At 42.2% G+C, this 24,263-nt stretch overlaps 1 protein-coding gene across 1 annotated transcript in view; it reads left to right on the plus strand.

Annotated features, from left to right (window-relative positions):
- Positions 1 to 24,263, plus strand: part of SHISA6 (shisa family member 6) — a 146,103-nt gene that overhangs the window by 115,719 nt on the left and 6,121 nt on the right. Inside the window, exon 3 of the mRNA XM_008579404.1 lies at positions 22,341 to 22,493. Within this exon, the coding sequence (XP_008577626.1) occupies positions 22,341 to 22,493 (153 nt within the window). The remainder of the gene's footprint in view (positions 1 to 22,340; positions 22,494 to 24,263) is intronic.

A 24,263-nucleotide genomic window follows, 5' to 3' on the forward strand; every position in this document is an offset into this window, starting at 1 on the left:
AATGCATGTAGTGGACTACATTAGAATGTAAGATATTAGTGAGTTAAAAAATGATAAGGCAAATGATTTTCTAAAATTGGAGAAAATATTGTGATGTGTAACAGATAAGGAATCAATACCCTTTATATTTAGAACTTTAAAAAACATTTTAAAGATAAAAATAAGATAATTACCCCAAGAGGGGAAAAATGGGCAAAAGAAACTATCAACCATATTCAACATATATTCAAATGTACATCAGGTTGGCCAGTTGGCTCAAGGGTTCAGGTCTCCATACCTGCCAGCAGCCAAAAAATATGTGTGTGTGATATATATATATATATCAAATATTTTCCCTATCAAACACTGGGGAAATGCTTAATCTCACTAGTAATCACTGAAATGCAAGGGGAATTGGAGGCTTGTGCCTACCTTTCGAGTTGGCAAAGACCGCTCCCCCAAAAGAAAAAACACCCAGTGCTACTCAGGGTGAGGGGAATGGGCACGGTGTTCTCTCACTCAGAACCAAAGGAATTACCAATCAGTACTAAACACACCATTTCTGACAAGAAATTAAGCCAAAACCTTTAAAATCACATTTCCTCTAATCTAGAAATTCTGATTCTAGAAATTTTCCTTGGGAAAAACAATTAAGGATGTATGCAAAGGTCTGCCTGTAAGAGGTATAAAGCACTGTTTATAACAACACTGAGATGGAAACAAGCTAAATACCTAGCAATAGGGAATTGATTTAAAAAAACCACAACAATGCAACGATTATGAAAAGATTGTGATGCATTTATATAGCTGAATGCTAAGTTTCCACTTAAAGTCATCTTATTGACTTGAGAAAATATTCACAGCATTTTGTTATTGAAAAAGCACATCCCAAAACAGTTTGTTCAGCATTATCCCTTTTTCGTGTGGGAAAAAAATACACTTATTTTTTTGTTGTTTAGTTTTGTTTTCTAATTTTTCAGCAAATATATGTGTTAATTATATAGTTTTTAAAAATTGAACCCAGCAACAACTGGAGTCCTTTTCAAAGGGAAGACAGATACTCAGCTGCTCCCAGAAGCCCAGCAAATGAGCACAGAAATGCAGCGCTACCCTCAGACTTCCCTTCGCTTTATCACACTTGAAGGGATGTCTCAGAACACTGTGTTATAAAGTTCTAGCAGCATCATTGACATGTCTGTTGTCAAGGTTAGTCATTTATTTAAGATGTTCTCTGCAGTAGGCTCTCCATACTCATGAGGAAAAGAAGAAGCAGTGTGTGAATTTTTCACAAACAAAGCGAGGATATGTTTCATAGCGAGGGTGGTGAAATCTGTAGTGATGGGAGAAGCTTCTTCATCTAACGAGCTGACTTTCTTCACAGTGGAAGAAATGCACAGCAAATGGTGAACTTGTTAATTGCTCTTTCTTCCCCAACCCGCAATATTAGCTGATGTTTAGAGTATTATTGCAATACTTGTATGGCCAGGATTCTCAGGGGACCAAGAAATTCTTTTCTGTGTGTTTGCGACCAATTGGAGTAGAATAAGCCCCTGACGAGGTAAACTGTGGAGTACTGGTGAACAAACAAGCAGCTCTGGTGAGGTTAGCGTGGGTTAACATGTTGGCTCTGCAGTCGCACTGTCAGGGTTCATCAGCCTGTGCCATACCCACAGCCATGTGACCTGAGCAGGTTACTGCTCTGTGCCTCAGTCTCCTCATCTCTAAAATGGGCATAGTATTAGTTCCTGCTTCTTAGAGTTTCTGTAAATTTAAACAGTGTATGCAAAGAACCTATTTAGCCCCTAAAGTTTATTGAGTCTTTTACATTTATAACATTGACACTAACTGGTGGCTCCATGTGTGGATTTGAACACATGCCTTAGACAGGAGAAATAAGCTTTAGCAATCTACTGCACAGAATGGTGGCCATAATTAATAACAATCCATTGTATAATTCAAAATTGCTTTAAGATTAGATTTTAAATGTCTCACCACCACAAAAACAATTGGTAAGTAAATGAGGTTATGGATATGTTAATTACCTTGATTTAATTATTCCACAATGTAAACATATATCAAAACATCACATTGTGTCACATAAATACATACAATTTTTATTTGCCAAATAAAAATTAAATTAAATTAAAATAATGCTTGATGAAATTTAAGCAGAGGAATTATGACAAAGTTAGAAATTAGAGGAAGTGAAATTCAATAAGAAGTCAAGTGATAAAAGATGACGATGTCAAAGAGGAAATTTGTTACGGGGGAGAGAAAATTGAAGCAAGAGAAAAGAAGACTGAAGTTACCTGTTGCAATTTGGCCAGAACTTGCTGGTAGATTTGAACTGGATATAAGTGGTTGCAGGGTTAGGGGAGAAGTAGGGAACCAAACCTTCCTTTAAGGGGGCAGCAGGCAGATCAAGTGACAAGTGCCATTTCCCCACTCCCAGCTGAGACTTGGGTGATTGGTGTCCTGAAGCAGTAATGGTAGGACAGTGGACATGAGGAAGTGTTTATGAGCTCCAAGACTGAGGTGCCTGGTGCCAGTGAACACAGATGCTTCTTTCTTGACCCTCCTTGTCTCTCCAGGAGTGTCCAGTCAAAACGGGAAAAAGTGCAATATGTTCTCTCTCTCTGTGTGTGTGTGTGTGTGTGTAAATGCCTTTCCACCAAATTCCTTTTTTGGGGAAACTTTCCTATGATGTTGTGTACTCCCCTCCATGCGCATTTCTGTTTAAGGACACACAGTTCTCAGAGCAGGTGAGCTACAGATGGGGATTTTGCCACAGTCTGGAAACTTAGGTTCTGCATTGAATACAAATCTACCTCCCAAGGCCCATGCCCTTCCCCATTCTATCAGGGCTTTTTTTTTTTTTCCCTTTTATTTCATCTCCTGCAGACTTCTTCATCACTCATGTCCCACCTCTCAGCACAGAATCATCTCCATGGTCTTCCTTGAGTATTATCAAAGAGAGCTCCACTCCCCTGGGCATGTGGTTACCTGGATCAGGTGAAGACGCTCTTTCTGGAGGAAGTGGGCGGGGGGGGGACACATCATCTCTCCTCTCCCCTTCTCCACATTTCATTTAAAGCCCCAAACAGAGAACTTCTCAGAGATCTGACAGATTGTGTGAGTGTGAACAGTCACTTGGGGTGTGGTTATCTTTGCTGCTAGCTCTGCCTGATAGCCATGAAGTTTGCCCAACCTCCTGGAACAAATGATGCATCCAACAACCAGCAGGAATGAGTCCCCTGAGGAAGAAACGTAATCACATATTCATGATCAGCCCTCTTTGCCTCCTGGTTCTTTGCTTATTAAACAGGAAGACCATAAGTTATGGAGACATCAGTCTGTAAGAAATCTTAGAGTTTATTCTGCCCCAATTACCTGCCATTTGCATTTCTACAGCCTCCCAACTGACTGTCCTTCTTTCTAGCCCTGCCCACTGATTAATCCTTAGGAAACAAGGCCCTTGCCATGTCACCAACAGCCTTTCATGATCTTCAACCCACTAGAAACTGCAGTAATCCAACCTCATCCTACCCTCTTTTGTTGCTACCCTCCCCAGCACCCATTCCAACTGTATATCCCCCCAAGATCCACCCTCCTTCTTTATCCTTGACTTTCCTTTACATGGCAGAAGTCCCTTCCTCTGACCTCTCCTTCCCCAGTCCAAAATCAAGACTCCTTCATAGCCTCATTTAAGATTTATGAGGCTTCCCCTCATTATTCTCACTCTACCAGAATCTTCAAAATATTTTATGTATTCTCTTCAAATACCTATACAAATATATATTCTTTCATTTAAAAATACTTATTGAATACCAGTTACATGCAAGTTAGATTGTGTGTGATCCATCTTCACATTTCCCTGAGTATTCAGCATAATTGTCTCATTTATTTGTTTAATAGATGCTCACTGAGTGAGAGCAGTATATGAGACTCCTTGGAAACACAAAGATGAATCCTCTGTCACCCACCATCATCAAGAAACTTAGCGTGTTATAAGAGACAAAGTATACACGCATGATGTAACTGTAACACTATATAGAAAGCAGCAAATGGGGGCTGGCCCGGTGGTGCACTGCTACAGTGCGCCGCTTGGGAGCGCAGTGGCGCTCCTGCCGAGGGTTCGGATCCCACATACAGACCGGTTCCCGCTCACTGGCTGAGCGAGGTGTGGACGCAACACCGAGGGTTGCGATCCCGTTGCCGGTCCGGTCCGGTACGGGCGTGACACTGAGGGTTGCGATCCGTTGCCGGACACGAAAAAAGACAAAAAAAAAAAAAAGAAAGCAGCAAATGCCCCCAAGAAATGGGAGCATAGGAGAGTGCACAGCCAGGAGAGATCACCTGCAGCTGAAGGTATTAGAGAAGGCAATGGAAGAGGTGGCGTTTTAGCTGGACTTGAAGGATGGATAAGAATTGAGCAAGCGGTAATGGGGGAAGAGACATTCCAGGGAGAGAGAAACAGAGTGCCAAAAAGTGATGACTGCATGTAAAAGGAACTCAGTGGAAAGGCCTGTCATGGGCTGTGTGCTGGGACTAGTCTAAGAAGGCCATGGGGCAGGAACGCAGGTTTGGGAGGGCAGAGGATCCCCAGCATGTTCACCAGTCTCCAGATGGCCATGACTCATATCTGGAAGCAGTGCTGTCTGTGCATGATGGTCCCCAGATAAAGAACACCCAGTGCCCAGCTCCTGGTCTCATCTGTCTAACATCCTTTCCTAGCAGCATGCCCAGCTTCTGCCAGGCTGTGTGCTCCAGTAGGATGATGGCCTTCAGGTGAGGGAACAGAAGGGCTGAAGCTACAAGTCTGCTGTCAGTGTGGAGACGAGGATCAGCTGCATTGTGCTGGGCAGACTTCATAAAGTCAGAGGCAGACTTCACAAAGGTGGGGAGAGTGTGAGAATATGTCCTTAGATCAGAAGTGGTATGAGGTTTTCTCCAAATATCAGCCACATATTACCAGTTCCAGAAACTCAGTCCAGCTCAACAGATGAATCTGTATTTGCACATTCTAGCAAAAGACCAGTACAGTGTAGAGTTCAAGAGCACTGTGTTTGGAGTCTTCAGATGCGACTATGAATCCAGGTCAGCCACGTATTTTTTGTGCGACCTCCTTTGGCAACTCAATGTCATTCATAAAATGTGAAGAACCCCATAGAGTTGGTGTGAAGTTTCAATGACATATTTATAAATTACTTCAGAGCTTGACACATCAAATGGTAGCTGATAGGGAAAAGTTTTATACTCACACACATATATACATTATGTGTAAAATATATATGTATATACATTATATACGTGTGTATACATATACATATAGTCTTTGCCCAAATGTGATGAAACTCCATTTATACTGAGTTAGCAATGTGTGTGGTTCTTGGGCCAAGCACGAGAATTAAAATTTCCATGAAGGTTAAGCGTGGATCAAGATCACAGAAAATTTCATTTGTTCAAGGGAAATATGATAGCATGTCAGATAAACTCATAGTATTACCAAGTAGATGCAGGTCGTGTGGTGATCTACTTTGTTTTGTATTTAGGATATTTGGGGGCTTCCCAGAAAGCTGCACACCCTCAAAATGTCAACCATTCTTTTGCTCCAGTTGTTTCAACTTGAGTTTCACTTTGGGATACTGAGCCGCTTTGCATCACCCAGTGATCAGAGCTTGGGAGACTGCAGAACGAGGATGAGAAGAATCCAAGATTTGCAAAAGAATCTAACCACAATCCCACTTCTGAAGGGATATCAAGACTTTAGACCTCCTGAGGGAGCTCACCTGATGTGCCAGGTTGGCACAGTGTCAGAGACCAAGTCCAGCCCACCCTCTCTCAGAGCCACCTCATCACAAATCTGGTGTTCACACCTGATTTCACTCCCAGGTAATTCCAGGGCATTCCAAGGTTGTCTTTTCACAAAAGATTTAAGTAGCTCTCAGGGACATGATCTGGTCTTCCTTATTGGCAGCAAGAGGATTAATCCCTTGGAGCTGAGCAGGGGAGAGCAAACGCTGCTGTGTGGTGATTACAACAACTTCCTGCAAAGCAAACACAGCCCCAGCATCTCCAAACCCAGAGGAGCTGAAGCTGTCCTGAAGAAGTGGGTCACAGCAGGCACACCTGGCAAGGAGACCTAAAGTTTGTCTTTTTAAGAGGATCTGGAAGAAGACACATTGTTTTCCTGCATGAGCATGACAACCCATGTGATGCCATTTTTTTAGGCAGAATTGAAAGTGAAAATTCTTGCCAGAAGTGGAGAAGCAGAACAGGCACTCTGGAGAGAAGCTCACACAAAGCTGGACTCTCAACAAAAGAGCACTCACTGCCCAGCTCCAAGGGAACCCTGAGTCAGAGCTTCTGGGGAAAAGGGACAAGACTAAAAAATAGGGAAGGAGAGAAAGAGGGCAGTAGCACAGGAATCCATGACCTCACAATGTCATTGGCAATCAGCCTATTATAATGGAGGGATCCCACCTTCCAACACCAAGATTCACAAGCCTGACTCTCTACATGGACTTTTCATGCCACCAAGATTAAAAGGACTGTGTTAGGATGAATTAGGATGGCAACTAATCCTCAAGAACAAGTGGCATGTGTGGTTGGATCTGAGGTGGCTATAGCCTAGAAAACCTGACACTTTGGCCTTAATAAGAAGGGAGAGAATAAGAAGAGGGAAAGTAGGATAAGCAATCAGGTATTGTCACCATGGCCTCTTGCTAATTTTCTTCTTTCTCAAGAGTTTGATTTGTTTGCTCATTCATTCATCATTCAAAAACTTACAAGTACCTCTGAGGAGCCCAGGAAGTATTGTGCTAGAGTAAACACAAAGACATTGAAATTGATTTCAACCGCCAGAAATGTTCAGTCTTTTCATAACTGGGGAGAAGAGCCTTATGTGCAGAAATATTTAATCACCTTTGAAAGAATGAACAAATGAGATAGAGAAGTAATAAAGTAATATTTAATTAAGCACCAAAAGCAAATGGTGGTGGTAATACATTCTCCAATTATCAGAAGGGCAAGGAACACCACTGTGCATGGAAGGCTCTGAGCATGGCTCTGTGGAGGTGCAATTGTAGTTTTATCCTCAAAAACTGAAAGGGTTTGAGTGAAGTGAGGAGAAGGAGAACAATCTGGGTGGAAAACGTTCCAGAGTCAAGCACCAAGGTGGTCACAGAGGTTGGGGAGAGTAGAGGAAAAACCAGTTTGTGTGAGTCACTGATATGCTGGGTGAGAAGAAATTGGGCTGGAGCATGGACAGCTTTGAAAACATCATTACATCTGCAACATGGCTCAAAGTGTAGTTCAGTTTGCATTTGAAGAAGAATCACCTACGATGCTTTTTAAAATGCTAATTCCTGGGGCATGTCTCGGATCTCCCAAATCATAATTCATGTGCTGCAGGGAGAGTCCAGAATCTTTTTAATGAGTTTCTAGGTAATTCTTAAGTACACTAGAGTTTAAAACTCTTTGACATTAGGCATCTAAACTTTAACCTGTTGGTAGGTTATAATAATTGCGGGCTCAAAGCCAAGATGACATTAGCATTTAAGAAAGACTAATCTAGCAAGGATGTGCAGGGTGGACCCAAAGGCACAGTGACTGGAGGCAGGGAGGAAATTCTGAAGTTATCATAGCAATTCCAGAGCGTGTTGATCAGGCCCCAGACTTGACAGTCTATAACCAATATACATACTACCTTTCTGTTTTGTGCTCTCATGATCCCAATGATCCACTATTTGGCATTATTTGTACCCCAACTCTCCTTTGACTCACTAAACAAATATCGCTTTTGCTACATCTAACACTGAGCTATCACGAAGAATTCCTGACACTAAATCCCCCTTCTTTCACCCCCTCCCCATTCCAAACACACACATAAGCAAACACACACATAAGCAAACACACGAACACATAAATATACAATGCACACACACGTATGCATACCGTTTATTTGTTCCGCAGGGAAAATTGGCCACTTCCCTTAGCAGTTAAACCTGATACCAGTGCCAGGAAACTCTCTTCACAGTAGTTTCAACTGCAGAGGTGAGGGGAACATTCTGGTTCTAAGAGATCTGGTCATCGCTGCTGGTGGTCCATATACTATCAGTGGGAAGAGGGTCCTCACCTTGCTTTTCTGCATCCTTCAAACAGCCTTGGAGCTCAAATGGAGATTGTCTTGTCACTTTATGGTCTTGTCAGAATATCGATCGATGAATCCTGAGCACTAATTAATTGTTATGTCATCCAGCTCAATCAATCAGGAAGGCTGATGGCCCTGACTAGGCACTGTGCCAAAGTCCAGGACTCACTAAAGGGGGAAGGGGAGGGAGAAACTGGTAATTGAAGGGGTGCAGATGTGATCAGTTGATAAGTCCAGAGAGAGACATGATGCCAAACTTATCCGTACACACATCCCCACAGAGAGGAGCCCCGGGCAAAATCAGGGAATTGTTAACCTTCTTATTCTCCGCACATCAATAATTCTACTTTTCTCCCTTGTGCATCAACACCTTGCTTCTGACACACCCCAAACCTCCACCCTTACCTGGAACACCATCTGCCCAAACCACCAGGGATCTGGAGTACACTAGCGGAGCATTTGTCAGAGTGTGTTCATAATCCTATGCTGGACAGTTTTTCCATCGGATCCTCCACATCGACTTTCCACCTTACCCAGTGCTCCCAGATGCTGACGTTTATGGATTACTTTGCTGGGCTACCTTGTTCTATGGCTGTTGGTTGGGTTTGATAAATGGGGGATCCCTGAAAGTGAGCAGAGGGATGGAGAATAAGGTTGGGGCACTTAATTCCCAAACTACTTTCCTGCACATTCTTGGGAGTCTGTGTGTGTCCCTCAACCAAAGACCAAAAGGCCCTGTCTACTGAGCTCTCTTTTCCTTGGGGTTCCAGAAGCCACTCTCTTCCTGCACCTCTCAGGCCCAATGTGAATAAAGCTCCCCTCCCTCTTACTAGTCCCTGGCACTGAGCTATACCTGTGGGTTCCCTACATTCTGCTCACACCTTTGAAGATAATCATTTTATTAAGCCCCCCCCCCCCAAATACCCAAATGAATGTGTAGCTGTTTCTTGTCGACATCCTGATTGTATCAGGTAGAAAAAAAAATTCCCTATAGTCAAATAACTAACAAATGGGTTATTTATGTCTGGGCTTCTTAGAGCCTTTAACATGCTGATGAATATCCAAGAAGAAGGGTATAGTATACAGGATCCAAGCTTACTTGACCCAGAACCACCCCCATTTTCCCAGAGTTCAGTGAAAGTATTTTAAGGAACCCAGAAATGTATATGCCAACAGCCATGGGCAGCTAACAGGGATGTGCACAGCGACCAGAAAACACACAGCTCCTCAGAACCTCTGCTGGATAGCACTAGAGAGACTTTCCAAATAGCATGCAAGCTTTCAGACAATGATGCTTAACAAAAAAAAATATAGCCGTAGGAAATGAGACCTAAGACCTAGTCTTGTCTCTGTCACTGCCTTCTCTTGGGCAGGCCACTTCACTTCTCTGGGCCCCTTTTCTCACCTGTAAAATGCAGTAGCTGAACTTGGTCAATAGATTTTAAACTTATTTTGGGTGGAATTGTTTCTTTAAATGAAATTTTAGGTAGAAGCCCAATTCAGAAGACTAATGGAAACCAAGCTGCTCCGGGTAAGGCAGGGGTAGGAGGACAGTGCTGATACTCCCTCCCTTAGACACCATCCTTTAAATGTGGCCTTTGAGTGTTTCCAAGGAACCCACAGGGCTCCCTGCAGCCAGCCTGGGAAACACCATACTAAAGGTACCCTTCAGCACCTGCTTTGACATGAGCACAAGGTGGTCTTCACATAGAATCACTGTTACCCCCACCTGCAAGAGGCACAGAGAGCAGTTGAGCCTACACTTAGGGAAGGCAAAGAGCCCTATGTAGAATTTTTTTTTTTCTTAATTTCTGAAAATGTCAGTTTTGGGCAACAAGTAATTTCCTTTATCTCAGGGTAAAGAAACTTTGGAACCTAATACATCCCCCTAGGAAAAGTCTTTAATACCAAATGACTCTTCCCAACCAATATTCTCTTTTGTGTGTGTGTGTGTGTGTGTGTGCGCGCGCATGCATCCACATGAAAATACATTCTTTTGTGTGTGTGATCAACTCTCTTTGATTTTTCTTTTTCTTTTTTTTTGATGTTTATTGTAGTAAAATACATACAACATAAATATTGTTATTTTGAGCATTTTTAAACATACAATTGCATGAAATTAATTATGTTCACAATGATGTATAACCAATACCTCTATTTCCAAAACTTTTTCAATATCTTAAACATAATCACAGCTAATATTCTAACTATCAAAATATGTGAATGAGTCTATAATCTGGAAACAGACCTCATTCTTCTTGGATACAAAATGTTCAGTCTAAAATATCTTTGGAATTTTACTGATACCAAAATATCTTAAAACACCCTTAAGCTACCCAGGAACAACAGCCCATCTAGAATTCCCCTTTCTTTCTCACCTCCCTCCAATATCTCTTTAGTTGAACACTGAGGTCTCCAGGCTACTGGGGTGCTTAAGAATGATTAGGGAGGGTACTCCAAAAACCTAGGTGGTGCTGGTCATTCCCCAGTGAGAAGGTCAGTGAGTCCTCTCATAAAACAACTATGAAGCTGGACAAAATTCATAAAAAATAGCCATTTCAGTACTCTGGAAAATGACCAAAGGTATACAACAAAATGAGAAGCACTTACGCTGGAAAACATTCTGAATTTCAGGTAAAAACAGTGATGGTTTATTGTCTCTAGACACTTGTGGCTGGAGCTGCTCCATCCCCAGCCCCATCAGTCCACACAGAGGTTCTAATGGGGTGGAGCAGGCTGTGAGTACCAGCAACTGTGCTGTTGTGGTCAAAAGGGACTCACTGGATTTGGGGCACTGGGTGACACCCCTCTTCTCTCATCACACATAGAAGAGCAGGAGTACGATCACGGCTGACTTCTCATCCAAACCGTTGGCTGCCATGGCACTTGGGATGGCCAACTCAAGTGCTTAAGGAAAAACTGTCAACCAAGATTTCTATATTCAGCAAAATTACCTTCAGAAATGAAGGTGACATAAAGACAATCTCAGATAAACAAAGATTGGGAGAATTCTTTGCTAGCATATCTGACTTATAAGAAATACTAAAAAAAGTTCACAGGCTGAAACAAAATGGACACCAGGCCATCACTCGAATCCACAGGGAGAAATGAAAAACAACAGAAATGACAAATATGTGGTTAATGTTAGACAGTCTATAAACATATTTTTCTTATGTCTTCTTTTATCTTTTTAAAAATACTTAAAAAGGTACAAAGCTATAATTTTCATACTATATAGATGGGTACAAAATATACATACATACACATATAGAGATAGGTGCAATATACATGACAACAATTACACAAAGGAAGAGCATTCACTGGAACAATAGGAGAGCAAAGTTTTCATGTGCTATGGAATTAAGTTAGTTCTGAAGATTGTGGTGAGATGCATATTGTAATTCCTAGAGCAACTGTTAAGAAAATAACTTAAAAATATAGTATAAATGTCAAAGGAATTAAAATGGTACAATATAAATAGAGACACATGCCATTCCTATGGACTGGAAGGTTCGACAAAGTAAAGATCTCAATTATCCCTAAAATGACAAACAGATTTAATGTAATTCCTATCAACATCCCACCATGATTTCTGTAGATACAAAACATTATTTAAAATGTATATTAAAAGCCAGAGGAACTAGAATAGCTAAAGGAATCTTGGAAAAGAAAACTAAAGTGGGAGGGATCAGTTTACTCAATTTTAAAAAGTATCATATAGCTACAGTAATCAAAACCGTATGGTATTGGCAGAGAGACAGACACGTAGATCAATGGAACAGAATGGAAAACCCAGAAATAGACCCACATAAATATGTTTAACTTATTTTTTGAAAAATGTGCAAAAGCAATTTAATGGAAATAAGGGATCTTTTCAAGAAATAATCCTGGAGCAACTGTATTTCCATAAGAAAAAAAAAGTGAACCTTAACCTAAGTCTCGTACCTGATTTAAAAATTAACTCAAAGTGGATAGTGTATTTAAATGAAAAATATAAAACTGTAAAACATTAAGAAAAAAATACAGGAGAAAATCTTCAGGATTCAGGGTTAGAAAAAGCATTCTTAGGCTTGACAGCAGAAGCATAATATATAAAAGAAATAATTGATAAATTGGACTTCATCAGACTTAAAACATTTACTCTGCAAAAGACCCTGTTGAAAGGATGACAAGACAGGCTACAGACTGAGGGAAAACATTTGCAAACCATATATCCAACAAGAAACTAGTATTTAGGATACAAAAGAAAATCAAAATTTAACAGGAAAAATGCAATCTGATTAGAAAATCAGCTAAAGTAATGAGACATTTCACTGAAGAAGATATAATGATGAAAAATAAGCACATGAAAAGATGTTCAACATCATTAGCCATCAGGAAAATGCACATTAAAACCACAATGAGATATCACTACACACGTATCATGGACACAAGTAGCTAAAATAAAAAATAGTGGAAACATCAGAGGCTGGCAAGGATGTAAAGTGGATCATTCATTCATTTCTGAAATGAAAATGGCACAGCCACTCTGGAAAACAGTTTGGTAGATTCTTTAAAAATTAAACTTTCAGGGCCGGCCCGGTGGCACACTGCTACAGTGCGCCACTTGGGAGCGCAGTGGCGCTCCCGCCGAGGGTTCGGATCCCACATACAGACCGGTTCCCGCTCACTGGCTGAGCGAGGTGCGGGAGCAACACCGAGGGTTGCAATCCGTTGCCAGACACAGAAAAAGACAAAAAGGAAAAAAAAAAATTAAACTTTCAACTACCATGCAATCCAGTAACTGCACTCCTAGATATGTACACCAGATAAATGAAGACTTATGTTGACACAAAAGCCTGCACATGAATGTTTATCACATCCCTATTCATAATATCCCCGAACTGAAAACAACCCATATGTCCTTAAACAGGTGGATGGTTATAAGCAAACTGCGGTCTATCCACATGAAATATTTACTACTTGGCAATAAAAAGGCATGAACTATTGAGACATGTGACAACCTTGATGAATCTCAGAGAATTATGCCCGGTGAAAGAAAATCCAACCCCAAAGGTTACATACTGTATGGTTTTATGTAACTTTCTTGAAATGGCAAGATTGTAGGAATGATAAACAGTTTAATGGTTGCTATGGGTTAATGAGGGGGTGAGTGCAGAAAGGAAATGGGTGTAGCTATAAAAGGAACAAGGGAGGAATCCTTGTGATGAGGGAAATGTTCTGTACCCTGATTGTATCAATGTCAATATTCTCACTTCGATAAAGTACTACAGTTTTTCAAAATGTCATCACTAGAGAAACTGGGTAAAGAGTACACAGGATGTTTCTGTATTATTTATTAAGGGTGCATGTGAATGTACAACTATCTCGGAATGAAAATTTTAATTTTAAAAGATGTACAATAAAGACAACATTTATATTGCTTATAAATCTGTGATTTGAGGAAGATTCAGTGGGTCTAGCTCTTCTCTTTTCCACTTGCTTCAGCTAGGGCTGCTTGAAGGCTGGACCTGGAATCTCACACACACATATGTATGTGCCCACACACTTATCTCTCTCGTCAAGAGACAAGCATAAAACAACAGGACACAGAAAGGTTAGATATAAAAGGATAAGCAAAGTTTATCAGGCAAATGCAAACAAAAGGGAAGCTGGGTTGGCAATATAAATATCAGGTCAAGCATACTTAAAGGCAAAAACAGGCATTAAATAGGACAGAAAGGGCTATTTAATGTTCATAAAGGATACAGTCTACAAAGAAGATGTAAGTATCATGAGTCTTTTTGTGCTGAGTAGTGTAGCTATGAGATGTATAAAACCAATTCTGTGACAAATACAAAGAGAAAACGACAGGAACAAAAGAGTAGTGACACACCTCCCTCAGTCTTTGACAGATTAAGTAGGCAAAGAATGAATTAGGATATAGAGGAACTGAATAATGTATTTCATGTGTCTGATTTAATAGATATATGTCAATTTTGTACTCTATAAAAAGAAAATGTACGTTTTCTCTAAGTACTCATAAAACATTTACAAAAATTGATCATATATTAGCCCACAAAGGAAATCTCAATAAGTTCCAAAAAGGAGGACTTGTACAGGCACTGTTCTCTGACCACAGTAAAATAAAACAGAAAATTAATGGCAAAAGTTCAAACCAATAAACCCAAACACTTTGAAATTTAACAACACGCTACTAAATAATTCTCGGGTCAAAGAGGAAATCAAGGCTGCAATTACAGATCATTTAGGACATAACAATAATAAGAATGCTGTGCGCTGACGCTCATGGGAAAGTGCAGAGACAGGTTCATAGCTGAAGACCTCATATAATTAGCAGAAAAGAGTAAAAATAAATGGACTAAAGATTCAAGCCAAGAAATAAGAAAACAGTAACAAACTAAACCAAAGAAAATTAGGAGGCAAGAACTAACATATTTAAAAGCAGAAAATAATGATTTGAAGATAAAAATATATATAACAGAGCTTATATGTATAATATTTGAAAAGAATAGTAATATGAATAATTTGCTAATCCAGAAAACATTGACACAAAATTAAGAACAAGAAAAGGGATATGCCTTCATATCTGGATATATTTTGGGGGGGTGTTACAGTTTTAAGCTAATAAAGCTTAAAATGTCCAATGGATTTTTTTTTTTAAGAAAAATAGAAATTACAAATTGAATTTAGAATGAGAATGCTTGAGTGAATCAACATGCCAGAATCACGTTGTCAGATCTGAGAAGCTAGTATACATAATGGTTAAGGGTGTGGGATCTGGCCTGGGCTTGCATCCGGACTTCACCTTCTAGCCATGTAGCATGGAACACAATATTCAACCTCTCCAAACCTCAGTTTCCTGCTATCTAAACTGGCGATGATAACAATATCTACTTCCTGAAATTTTTGTGCAGTTAATGAAATAACACAAACCAAACCTCTAGCACTGTGCTAACAGAAGAACCCTGCAAGAGACACGAGATGTTTTTATTGTGGCACTCCTTCAAACTTCCAAAGAAAGATATTTCATATGCTACATTAATAGTTTCAAGGAACAGAAAAAGATAAAATGCTATTCACTTGGTTTTACACAATCATTATTTTGATATAAAAACTGGACAGTGTTACCATAAAAAATACAAAACTTTTATGAATATATATATATATATATATATATATATATTAAATTAAATATAAGCAAATAGAATCCAGTGTTGTAATGAAATAATAAGACACCAGAATCAAATAGGGTATTTCCCAGGAATAGAAAAGTAGTTCAATAGGAGGAAATCTATCAATCTACTTTGTTACATCACTAGACAGTTTTTCCTTAATGCCAAGGTAGGAAAAAAATCAAATTGACAGTGTGTTGACCTAGAAATGTTGCTTTTAGTTATTAGCCTGAGGAAATGAGATGTGGCCAGAGATTTGTGTTCAAGGTTGTTTGGTGTAACATTATTAAACTTTTAAAGAAACTGGATACCAAAAGAATAGGGGAATGTTGAAATATGCTTAAATATTTATGCTTAAATGAGGTATAGAAATATAGAATAGGTTATTCTAAAAATCTATTGTGAAACTATGTAAAATGTTTTGAAGAATATTTCGAGACATATTCAAGATATGGTTTTATTAAGTATAAAGATTAAAGTAGTATACACTGCATGCTAACATATGAAAAACTATGTATTTCTTGTGTGTGTGTATGTACATGTATGTACGAGCATTTAGGTTGCTCCCTTGCTTTTGCTACTATAAAAATGCTGCAACAAATAGCCGCACACATTTGTCACTTTGCACAAGTGTGAAGATCAAATCACCATGTTTTAATCCATTTTAAGAACTGTAATCTGTGTGTGAAATGACACATACACAAGATTATCCATTGTAATATTGTTAAATGTGTGTGTATGTGCGTGTGCACACACGCAGCCATTTATGGGGAAGAGGAGTAAAAGGGAATAATACAAAATGTCACAGTGGTATTTTAGGGCAGTTGTGATTTTCATCTTTATACTTTGTTTTAAAAAATTTTTTCCTAATGCCAAGGTAGGAAAAAATCAAATGTTAGCAAAACATTTTAAATGAGATTCAAACAAAAGGAAAAGCACTGCATTTGTATATAAAATATCTAAATTCAAGACACTTATCCTATTTGTGGTCTCATATGTAAAAAAAAAAAAAATGTTAAAATAAAGATTTCCATTAAGGTATTTAAGAGTTTTTATAGTGTCTGGCAAATGTAGGCAAATAATATTCATTCTACTGCTACACTCCACTTTCCATTCAAATGAAGATCATTGTGAGGATTAATTTTTAAAAATGCATGTGAAAGCATCTAACACAGGGCACGGAGCACAACTTTTTATCAGAAATTGTTAGCTGGATCTAAATTATCTTAGCCCATTCGTGGTGACAGCCAGACTCTGAGATGGAGGACAGCTGGGTTTCTCACTAGCTGTCACTCTCCACCATTCATCCTGGGTTTTCCCACTTCTCACAGTTGCCTCTGTAATGCTGCCATATTGCTTAAAAACCAACAAACAGACCAAAAAAAAAAGGAAAGAAAGAAAGAAAGAAACTGATTTTCTCCTTGCCTCTGGAGGACAGACAGGAGGAAATAAGTCTATCCTTTATCTCCCTTCCAGTATTCTCTATTCTTGCTTAAATCCACATCCAGTATAGACCTGGTTCAATCTTTGGAATAGTTTCTTCCCTGGCTGTAACTTAATCTGTCTTGGGAAGGGACAGTATCATTATGTGAGAAATCCTGGCTTACTGCCCAAACCCACATCCCCACTGGATAGTCTACTTGATTATTTAAAGAGTCCAGTCTTAGCCAAAGGAATGACGTGGTGCTTCCATTCATCTGGGAAATTTTGTCTGGTAGGACGACACAGGATGATTTGTCTTGAAAATGGCCAGAGACTAGAACTGAGAGAAATCTTGACAAGAAGATATATGGTGGACCTGGATTTAGGAGATGGCTACAGGAAGAGGACTTTGGGATTCACTGGAAATGGAGGATGAAAGACGGGCACTGGTGAAGACGGCTGAAGTTTCACATTCTAGGCTCATGGAACATTAGCACCATGGACAGATGCTTGGACACGAGAATAAAATGATAAGCTCATTTTGGGACTTAACAGTTTGGGGTAAGGGCAGGAGTTTCAAGGGGATGTCCATAAGCAGTTTAAAATCTAACCTTTCAGATCAGATGGACCTCAGGGTAGAGGTGTAGATTTAGAAGCTACCACTTTGGGCAAGAGGGTGGAAGCCTTGGGGTAGAATGAAATTCTTCACAAACACACCTGAGCATTATGGAACCATGGTATTTAGAGAAAAGAAGGAAGAAGGGGATACAGTGAAGAAGCCAGGGCGTGTGTAGCCAGACAGTATAATGCCAAGGGTGTAAAAGATGGTCTCAATAACAAGTCACAAGGAAATGGAAGCAGATATCCTAGCCCTCTGAGGATGGCAGAGCTGTAATCCGTGGTTTAGGTAAACAAAGGCAAAAACCTCATGCTTTAGTTGAAATTGGATACATGCACCAATGAAAAACAAGAATGCAACATTGCATGGAAGCAATAACACAATGTTGGAATGGACTGTGGTAAGCCAGATCTTCACCCAAACAGTTTTAGAAGCTCTTGGAATGCCTTGAACTCTAAGATCTGGCAACTTTGACTCTATTAATTTTGTAGATCATTCATTTTAAGTGGGCTTTTGCATTATTAAAAAAGGAAATGATTCTGAACTACTGGGTTGTGTCATTTAGAGGCAGGACAGAGTTAAGAACTCAGGACTTCTGATCGCAGGCAATAGACAGTTCACATCAGCTTGCCGCATCTCAGGATGCACCCAGACACCTGTGTATAAAGACCCAGTGACAAATCAAAGCCCCATGAGATGTAAGCACCTTAATCTGGGGCATCCTCTTCCTGCTTAACTATACCCTTATAGGACCCCAACCCAGGAAAAAAAAAAAGAATCTACTCCCCCTGCCCAGTTCCCCACTCCATGTATGCATATTTGCCAAATGCTCCCTATTCCCCATCCTTCTTCTTCTCCACCCACCCCACTCCAACAAAGCCTCTATGGCTGGTCAGCCAGATTCAGAGATGTGGGTGGGTCACCATGGTGACAGAGGAAACCCTGCTGCAGAAGGAGAGAGACAGAAATAGCAGGGGAAGTTTCTTAAGTCTAATACACTGTCTCCTGCCTTCTTAGAAGTGTTTCCTTCATATCAGAGAAGCACATTAGAGGTAAAGAGAGATGCTGTAGTGTTGGAGCAACAGTGCAATGCCTGAACTCTTCTTTAAAAATTTCTTTTCTATGACTTTCAGGTGATCGTCAGTATAACCATCTGATTTTAAGCAGTGCTACCCAGACCCCTGCACGTGGTGAGAGATTACTGAGAGCACTCCATTCCATCCTCATTCCAAGTGTCCCCATTCTAACCACTAAGGCCTATCAGGATATCAAGCACATGGTCATTGACTCACCAAAGCCAAGGAGGCGTGAGGACCCCTGTGCCCATCCTCCTCCAAGGCCACAATGCTTCACCCTCACTTTTAGACCACTGTCCCCTTGGTGTTCCTCCCTCTGATATCAGAGTGATCTTCTACCACAAAATGGAAGAAGCTAGACCCTTTCTCAACCCATTCCTACTTGCAATCTACATCACTTCTTGCACTCATAAATTCTATTGCCCATGACAAAGAATGTGATACTCTCCTTTGCCTGAAGCTACTTGTGGTATCATTTACAGATGAAGCGAGATTTGGTTAACCTATTTCGATCCTCCCCATACTCATGAAGATTTGATAAAACTCAAAACTATTGTCGGCTTTAGCCTCTTGGCAGGGGAAGAGGCTGATAGTTACAGAGCAGGAGTATTAGATAGCGCCAAAGGGTTGCAAATCCATGTTCCCTCCTTAGATTATAAAGTCCTCCCACCAGATCACAACATTTGGAACCAGAGAGAAAAACTGTTTTTGATACCTGCTCAAAACTCGATAATCCATAAGACAGCCATGTAAATTGTGAAATGTCAGCCATGCTTGTCTTTTGCTATGAAAGAGTGAAAACATCATTAAAGTCTTAGTGAGAGAGAAACTCAAAACAAAGATAAAATCTATAGCCTACCTGGTGGAGACACCTACCACTCTCATGTCAGATTATGCTGCGCCTCAGCATTGAGGTCAAGTGTCCTTATAACAAGGAGGTGGGGAGTGGAATATTTTGATGTGCCCCTCCAGTGCTATGCTCCTAGTAGAAATGTGTGATAAAAACAACAGTCTAATAATATGGGTCAGGTGTGGGGTCTAAGAAAAATTAGAACTGGGAGAAATTGGAGAGACCAGTTAACAGAGGTTGATACCAGAGGTGATGTAGACACTGGGAACAGAAACAAAGATTGGGATATGAAACATTTTGGAGAAAGAATGGGGAAAACTTCATTCCTAACTGAATCTGCCTTGTGAGAGCCAGTAAAATGGCAAGCCAAGATTGATTAGAAGAATGGAGGATTTTATTAACAGAATCTAAGGAATCAGGAAAACCACCAGTGTGTACCAGGGATGGAGCAGTTGATGGTGAGTTTGGATCTGGACACCTAGAGTTTGATGTGACTGTAGGATATGCAAGAAAAACCATTCAACAGGCAGTTAGGAATGCAGAAATGAAGTCTGGAGGGAGGTTAGAGCTGAAGATGTGTTAAGCTTTGGAGGCAGTAACAGAAGCCTTGGGAACGGGAGCAATCTGTGCAAGAATGCTGAAAGAGAAAAACAGAAGGCAGAGGCAGGGAGCCTGGGGGATGCCCATGGAGATGAATCAGCAGCAGGAAGAGGAGCCAGAAAAGGCAAGCAGGGAGAGCTCCCACTTGCTCGCAATGTTCTGAAAGAACAACTACTGAGCTGATTTTCCCAGAAGGATACAACACAAGCAGTCTCCTGAATATGAAAGGAGGAAGCTTTCTTCCCTCCTTCTTCTCCTGTCTTGTCTTCCAGTGGGGGCAGAGGAGACCCAGTTCCTGCCCTTGAGCAGCTCAAAAGCTAGTGGGGGCAGAGATTTCCCTGCATTCCTTTCTGGGATGTTACACTTTTCCCAGGAACTAGCAGAGCGACTGTTGAGAGAGAAGGGAGCCTGTGTCTACTTGATTAACCAAAGAGCATTAACTGGATCATTATTTTGGGCCAAGCACTATGAAGGAATCAGAAAACTTGGAAAGCAAGACTTCTGCTGTCAAGGAGATAGCAATCTTTGGAGATCAGCAAGAGGCTGGATGGAACTGACTTGAAGAGCAGTATGGGCTCAAAGAGTAAGATATCATCATGGGCTGAAAAGATGTGACCATGACACAGCCAAGACCCTTGAGTGAAGGGAGAATTTGATACAGGAAGGGTGGGGTGTGGCATTTCAATAGGAGGGAGGGCATGAGCAAGGCATGCGGTAATCAGGGTGGAGGCAGAAGGCAAGGTGGAGCTGGCCTTGGCTTGGTGGGGCAAGAGCATCCAGAAACCTGCATTTGGAAGTGGGAGTATGATGCCAACAGGTGGAGGGAAGTTCATTCTTCTCCAGCATGGCCAAAAGTGAAGAAACAAGGACTAAGGGATTGGTGGCTGTTCCCCAGGTCTGGAGAACAATGCTCCCAGCAGCCTGCCCACTCCACTTCCTGGCATCTGTCCTGATCCGTGCCAGGAAGGCTCTTTCTGAACAAGATGTTCTGATCTCTTGGAGATCTAGAGCATCCCCCACCTCCTCACATATGTACCAAGCAGGCGTGAAAACCAGCTCATCGGTGGGGCTCCCCTGGCTCAGTCCCCAGTACTGGGGGTGACAGTGCAGGCAGGAAGGGATAGAGTAGCCAGGAGTCCTCTGTGCTTGGGGCTCTCCTCGAACGAGACCTAGGAGGGTTTCTGTCTCCCATGGCACACAGAATTCTTGCTTTCCATGTTTCAGCACTCTCCTCGCACATTTGTCCAAAGTTAGAGCCTGCTCCTTCTCAGAACCTCTTTGGCCCTGAGGTGTCCCAAACCAAAGAGGATGGAGGATGCATACTGGACGACAGCCTCCTAACTACCTCATAATGGGAGTGGCACCACTGTTTCCCCAGCAACTGCCTGTGTGTGCCTCCTGCCCCTCGAACCAATCAGGCACCAAGGCATGGACCTCTTCCTTCTTGGACCTCCACCCATTCTGTCCCCCATCTTCACTGCTACTCCCTCCCCAGCCATGCATTCCCCCTCCGCTCTCCGATGTTCTTCCTAGTCTGGCCCCAGATCCCAGCTCAGCCTGCAGTGTGCTGCCGTCAATCTCTCACTTCATTTCCCTTCCACCTTTCCTTCCCTTCCTCCCTCCATACTTTCTCCAGGTCTGGCATTGAACAACACTCCTCTCTCTCTCTCTCTCTCTCTCTCTCTCTCTCTCTCTGGACTGTGGAATCTCAAGGCTCTATTTCAGAGGAAGGAAGGAGAAAAGGGAAATGATGTGCTAAGCATGTTTGCCTACATTCTTCCTCCCGCAGCTTAGAGATGGCTCCGGGGGCTTCAGAGGAAGGAATTAAAGTGACATAACATGGCTGTGAAGTTCACAGTGGCTTGTCAAGTGCAGGGCTTGCAGAGACCCAGGGCAGAAGGAGTGTGCGAGACATGAAATGATGTCGTGGACAGAGCATGGGTTGAAGTCACAGCAGAGCTGGTCCCAGACCCAGCTCTATGATTATACAGACAAGATAAGTCTCTCCAGCCTCCCTAAACTCAGATTTTTCTGAGCCTGAGAGTCAGGTTTGCCTAACACTGTTAGGGAAGGGACAGCACATTCACACAGAGGTAGAAGATGTTATGATGCCCCTCAGCTCCATCAGGCTCACGTTTTCATCAGACAACTCAGCCATGAACTGGGAAGAGATATCCAGTCCTTAGTGTCACGGTCCAGTCTGCCATTCAAGAAATGGTAAACTGCCATGGTGGCCAGAGGCAGCTACAACAGCACCTGCCCCTAGGCTTGTTGACCCCTGGAACTGAGCATGAGGGAAACTGAGTCAACAACACCACCTGTGTCCCAGCACAGGGGGCCAGGAAAGTAGGATGGGGAATCTAGTCAGGGACGAGGAATAAAGCAGAGAGAAGAGCTGGACCCTTCCCTGTTGCCTGCCTCAGCCTTCGTCCTCACTAATGCAGTGCACTCCTCCCTTCTCTTGCAGAGAAGCCACGGGTGAACAACATCCTGACATCAGCCACCGAGCCCTATGACCTCTCCTTCTCCCGCTCTTTCCAGAACTTGGCCCACCTGCCCCCGTCCTATGAGTCTGCAGTGAAGACCAACCCCAGCAAGTACTCATCTCTGAAGAGGCTGAGTAAGTGGAACTTCTCCCGGGCTTGGGGTCTGTCTCTGGAGCCTTCCAGACATCCTCTTGTGTCTCACTCTCTTGCCCCACACCCAAGAGGATAGGGTGGAACCCAAGAACAAAGAGGGAGCTGTAGGATGGAAGGAGGATGGACATTCCCCTTGCTTTTGTTCTTTATGCCCTGAGCTCATTCTTCCACGGATGGAATAGAAGCTACCGAGTCCTCAGACCCACACTCCACGAGACAGCACTTCAATTCATGCACCAGCTTAAATGCAAGAGAAAGCCTTTCCCCAGCTCCCACCCCATCAGCCTTCTTCAAACGGTGGACATTCCCTGCTCTATATCCTGTCTTGGAATAGAGGCTAGCAAGGGCCAGGGCTTTCTCTGAGACCTCTCCCAGAGACCCATAAACCAGCACCCTCTCTAGCCCAGCCAACACTGTCTTGAGGATGACACTCCTCACCATCCATGCACACACCCCATTTCATCACTCAAGTCCAGTTTATCCAGTGATCCCACCTCTGGCATTTGAGTCTGTGGAGGCTCTTGGCATTGATGGGTTTAAGACACTAAAATGTCAAGAAAGTACATTGAGAGAACAGCTCTTCTTTCCTGGCTTTCTGACCCTTGGACTGTATTTCCCCCATTTCTCCATGAGTCTCTTTTGATGAACACCCAGCTGCAGTTGGAGCCCCAAGGCTGAGCATTTGCTTAAAGCTGCATGATAATCTACCCTGATAGAAGCTCAGCCCAAGTCCACACCAACCACCCCCATGGTGGATTGTTGAGTTTCTATGGCTAGAGGTGAGAACCTCAGATAACCTGAAGAATCTGACAGGTACCTCAAGATAAGGAAGGGCATGCCCACCAGTGACCCCTCACTCCCACACTTTGCAGAGATCTAGAAGGCTGTCTGCAGGGGGTGAAATTTGGGGCAATGCAGGTTTGTATGTATCCTGGGTAATTCAAGGGTACAGAAAGCACTGTGCCCTTGAGAGGGCCAAACAGATTGGGGGGATGCATCTGAGTGAGGCACACATGATGGTATTTCAAAAAGTTCATGGAAAGACTCGAATTATCTTTCCATGAACTTTTTGAAAGACCCTCATAGAGGATTGTTGCCACCTGCTCGTGTTGTGGGCACAGGCAGAGTGTGTGGGCTGATTATGTGGTTGCATGGGGGCTGGATGCCCATGTGTTGGCTTCCTGTGCATTGGCTGTTACCCCAGAGAAGGTGTTACTATGTTCCTAAGTTACCAATTAAGCATTTCCACAAGTGCCTCCTAGTTGAAACATCTTACTTTATTCTAGCATGAGGCCGGTTCATAGAGGAAGGCTCCGGACCTCACCAGGAAGCTGGCAGCCGCTTTAGCAAGAGCTGGGAACCATTCTGTTTCAGGACCATGGCGTGGCAGAAATGGCACAGGAACAGGCGTAGTTTCAGGGAGTTGGGCTTATCAACTCTGCCATGAACTTGCTGGGGATCTTGAGGAAGTCCCTTCACCCCTTGCTACCCCTCATGGTGGTCCGTGGTCCAGGGGCATCAGCATCACCTGGGAGATTATTAGAGATGCAGACTCTCAGGCCCACCTCAGACCCACTGAATCAGAATCTGCATTTAACAAGCCCCAGGGACTGGCTCACACATTCAGTGGAGAAGCACTGTGTTCACCTGTCTGAGCCTCCATGCCCTAATCCATAAACTAAAGGGGTTTGACTATTTTATCCCCAAAGTTTACGGGCCTGGGATTGCACAGGAGGGGTGCAGGCTTCTGC

The sequence above is a fragment of the Galeopterus variegatus genome, unplaced genomic scaffold (assembly GCF_000696425.1).
Source record: "Galeopterus variegatus unplaced genomic scaffold, G_variegatus-3.0.2 Scaffold1875, whole genome shotgun sequence".
In the NCBI taxonomy this organism is placed as follows: Eukaryota; Metazoa; Chordata; class Mammalia; order Dermoptera; family Cynocephalidae; genus Galeopterus; species Galeopterus variegatus.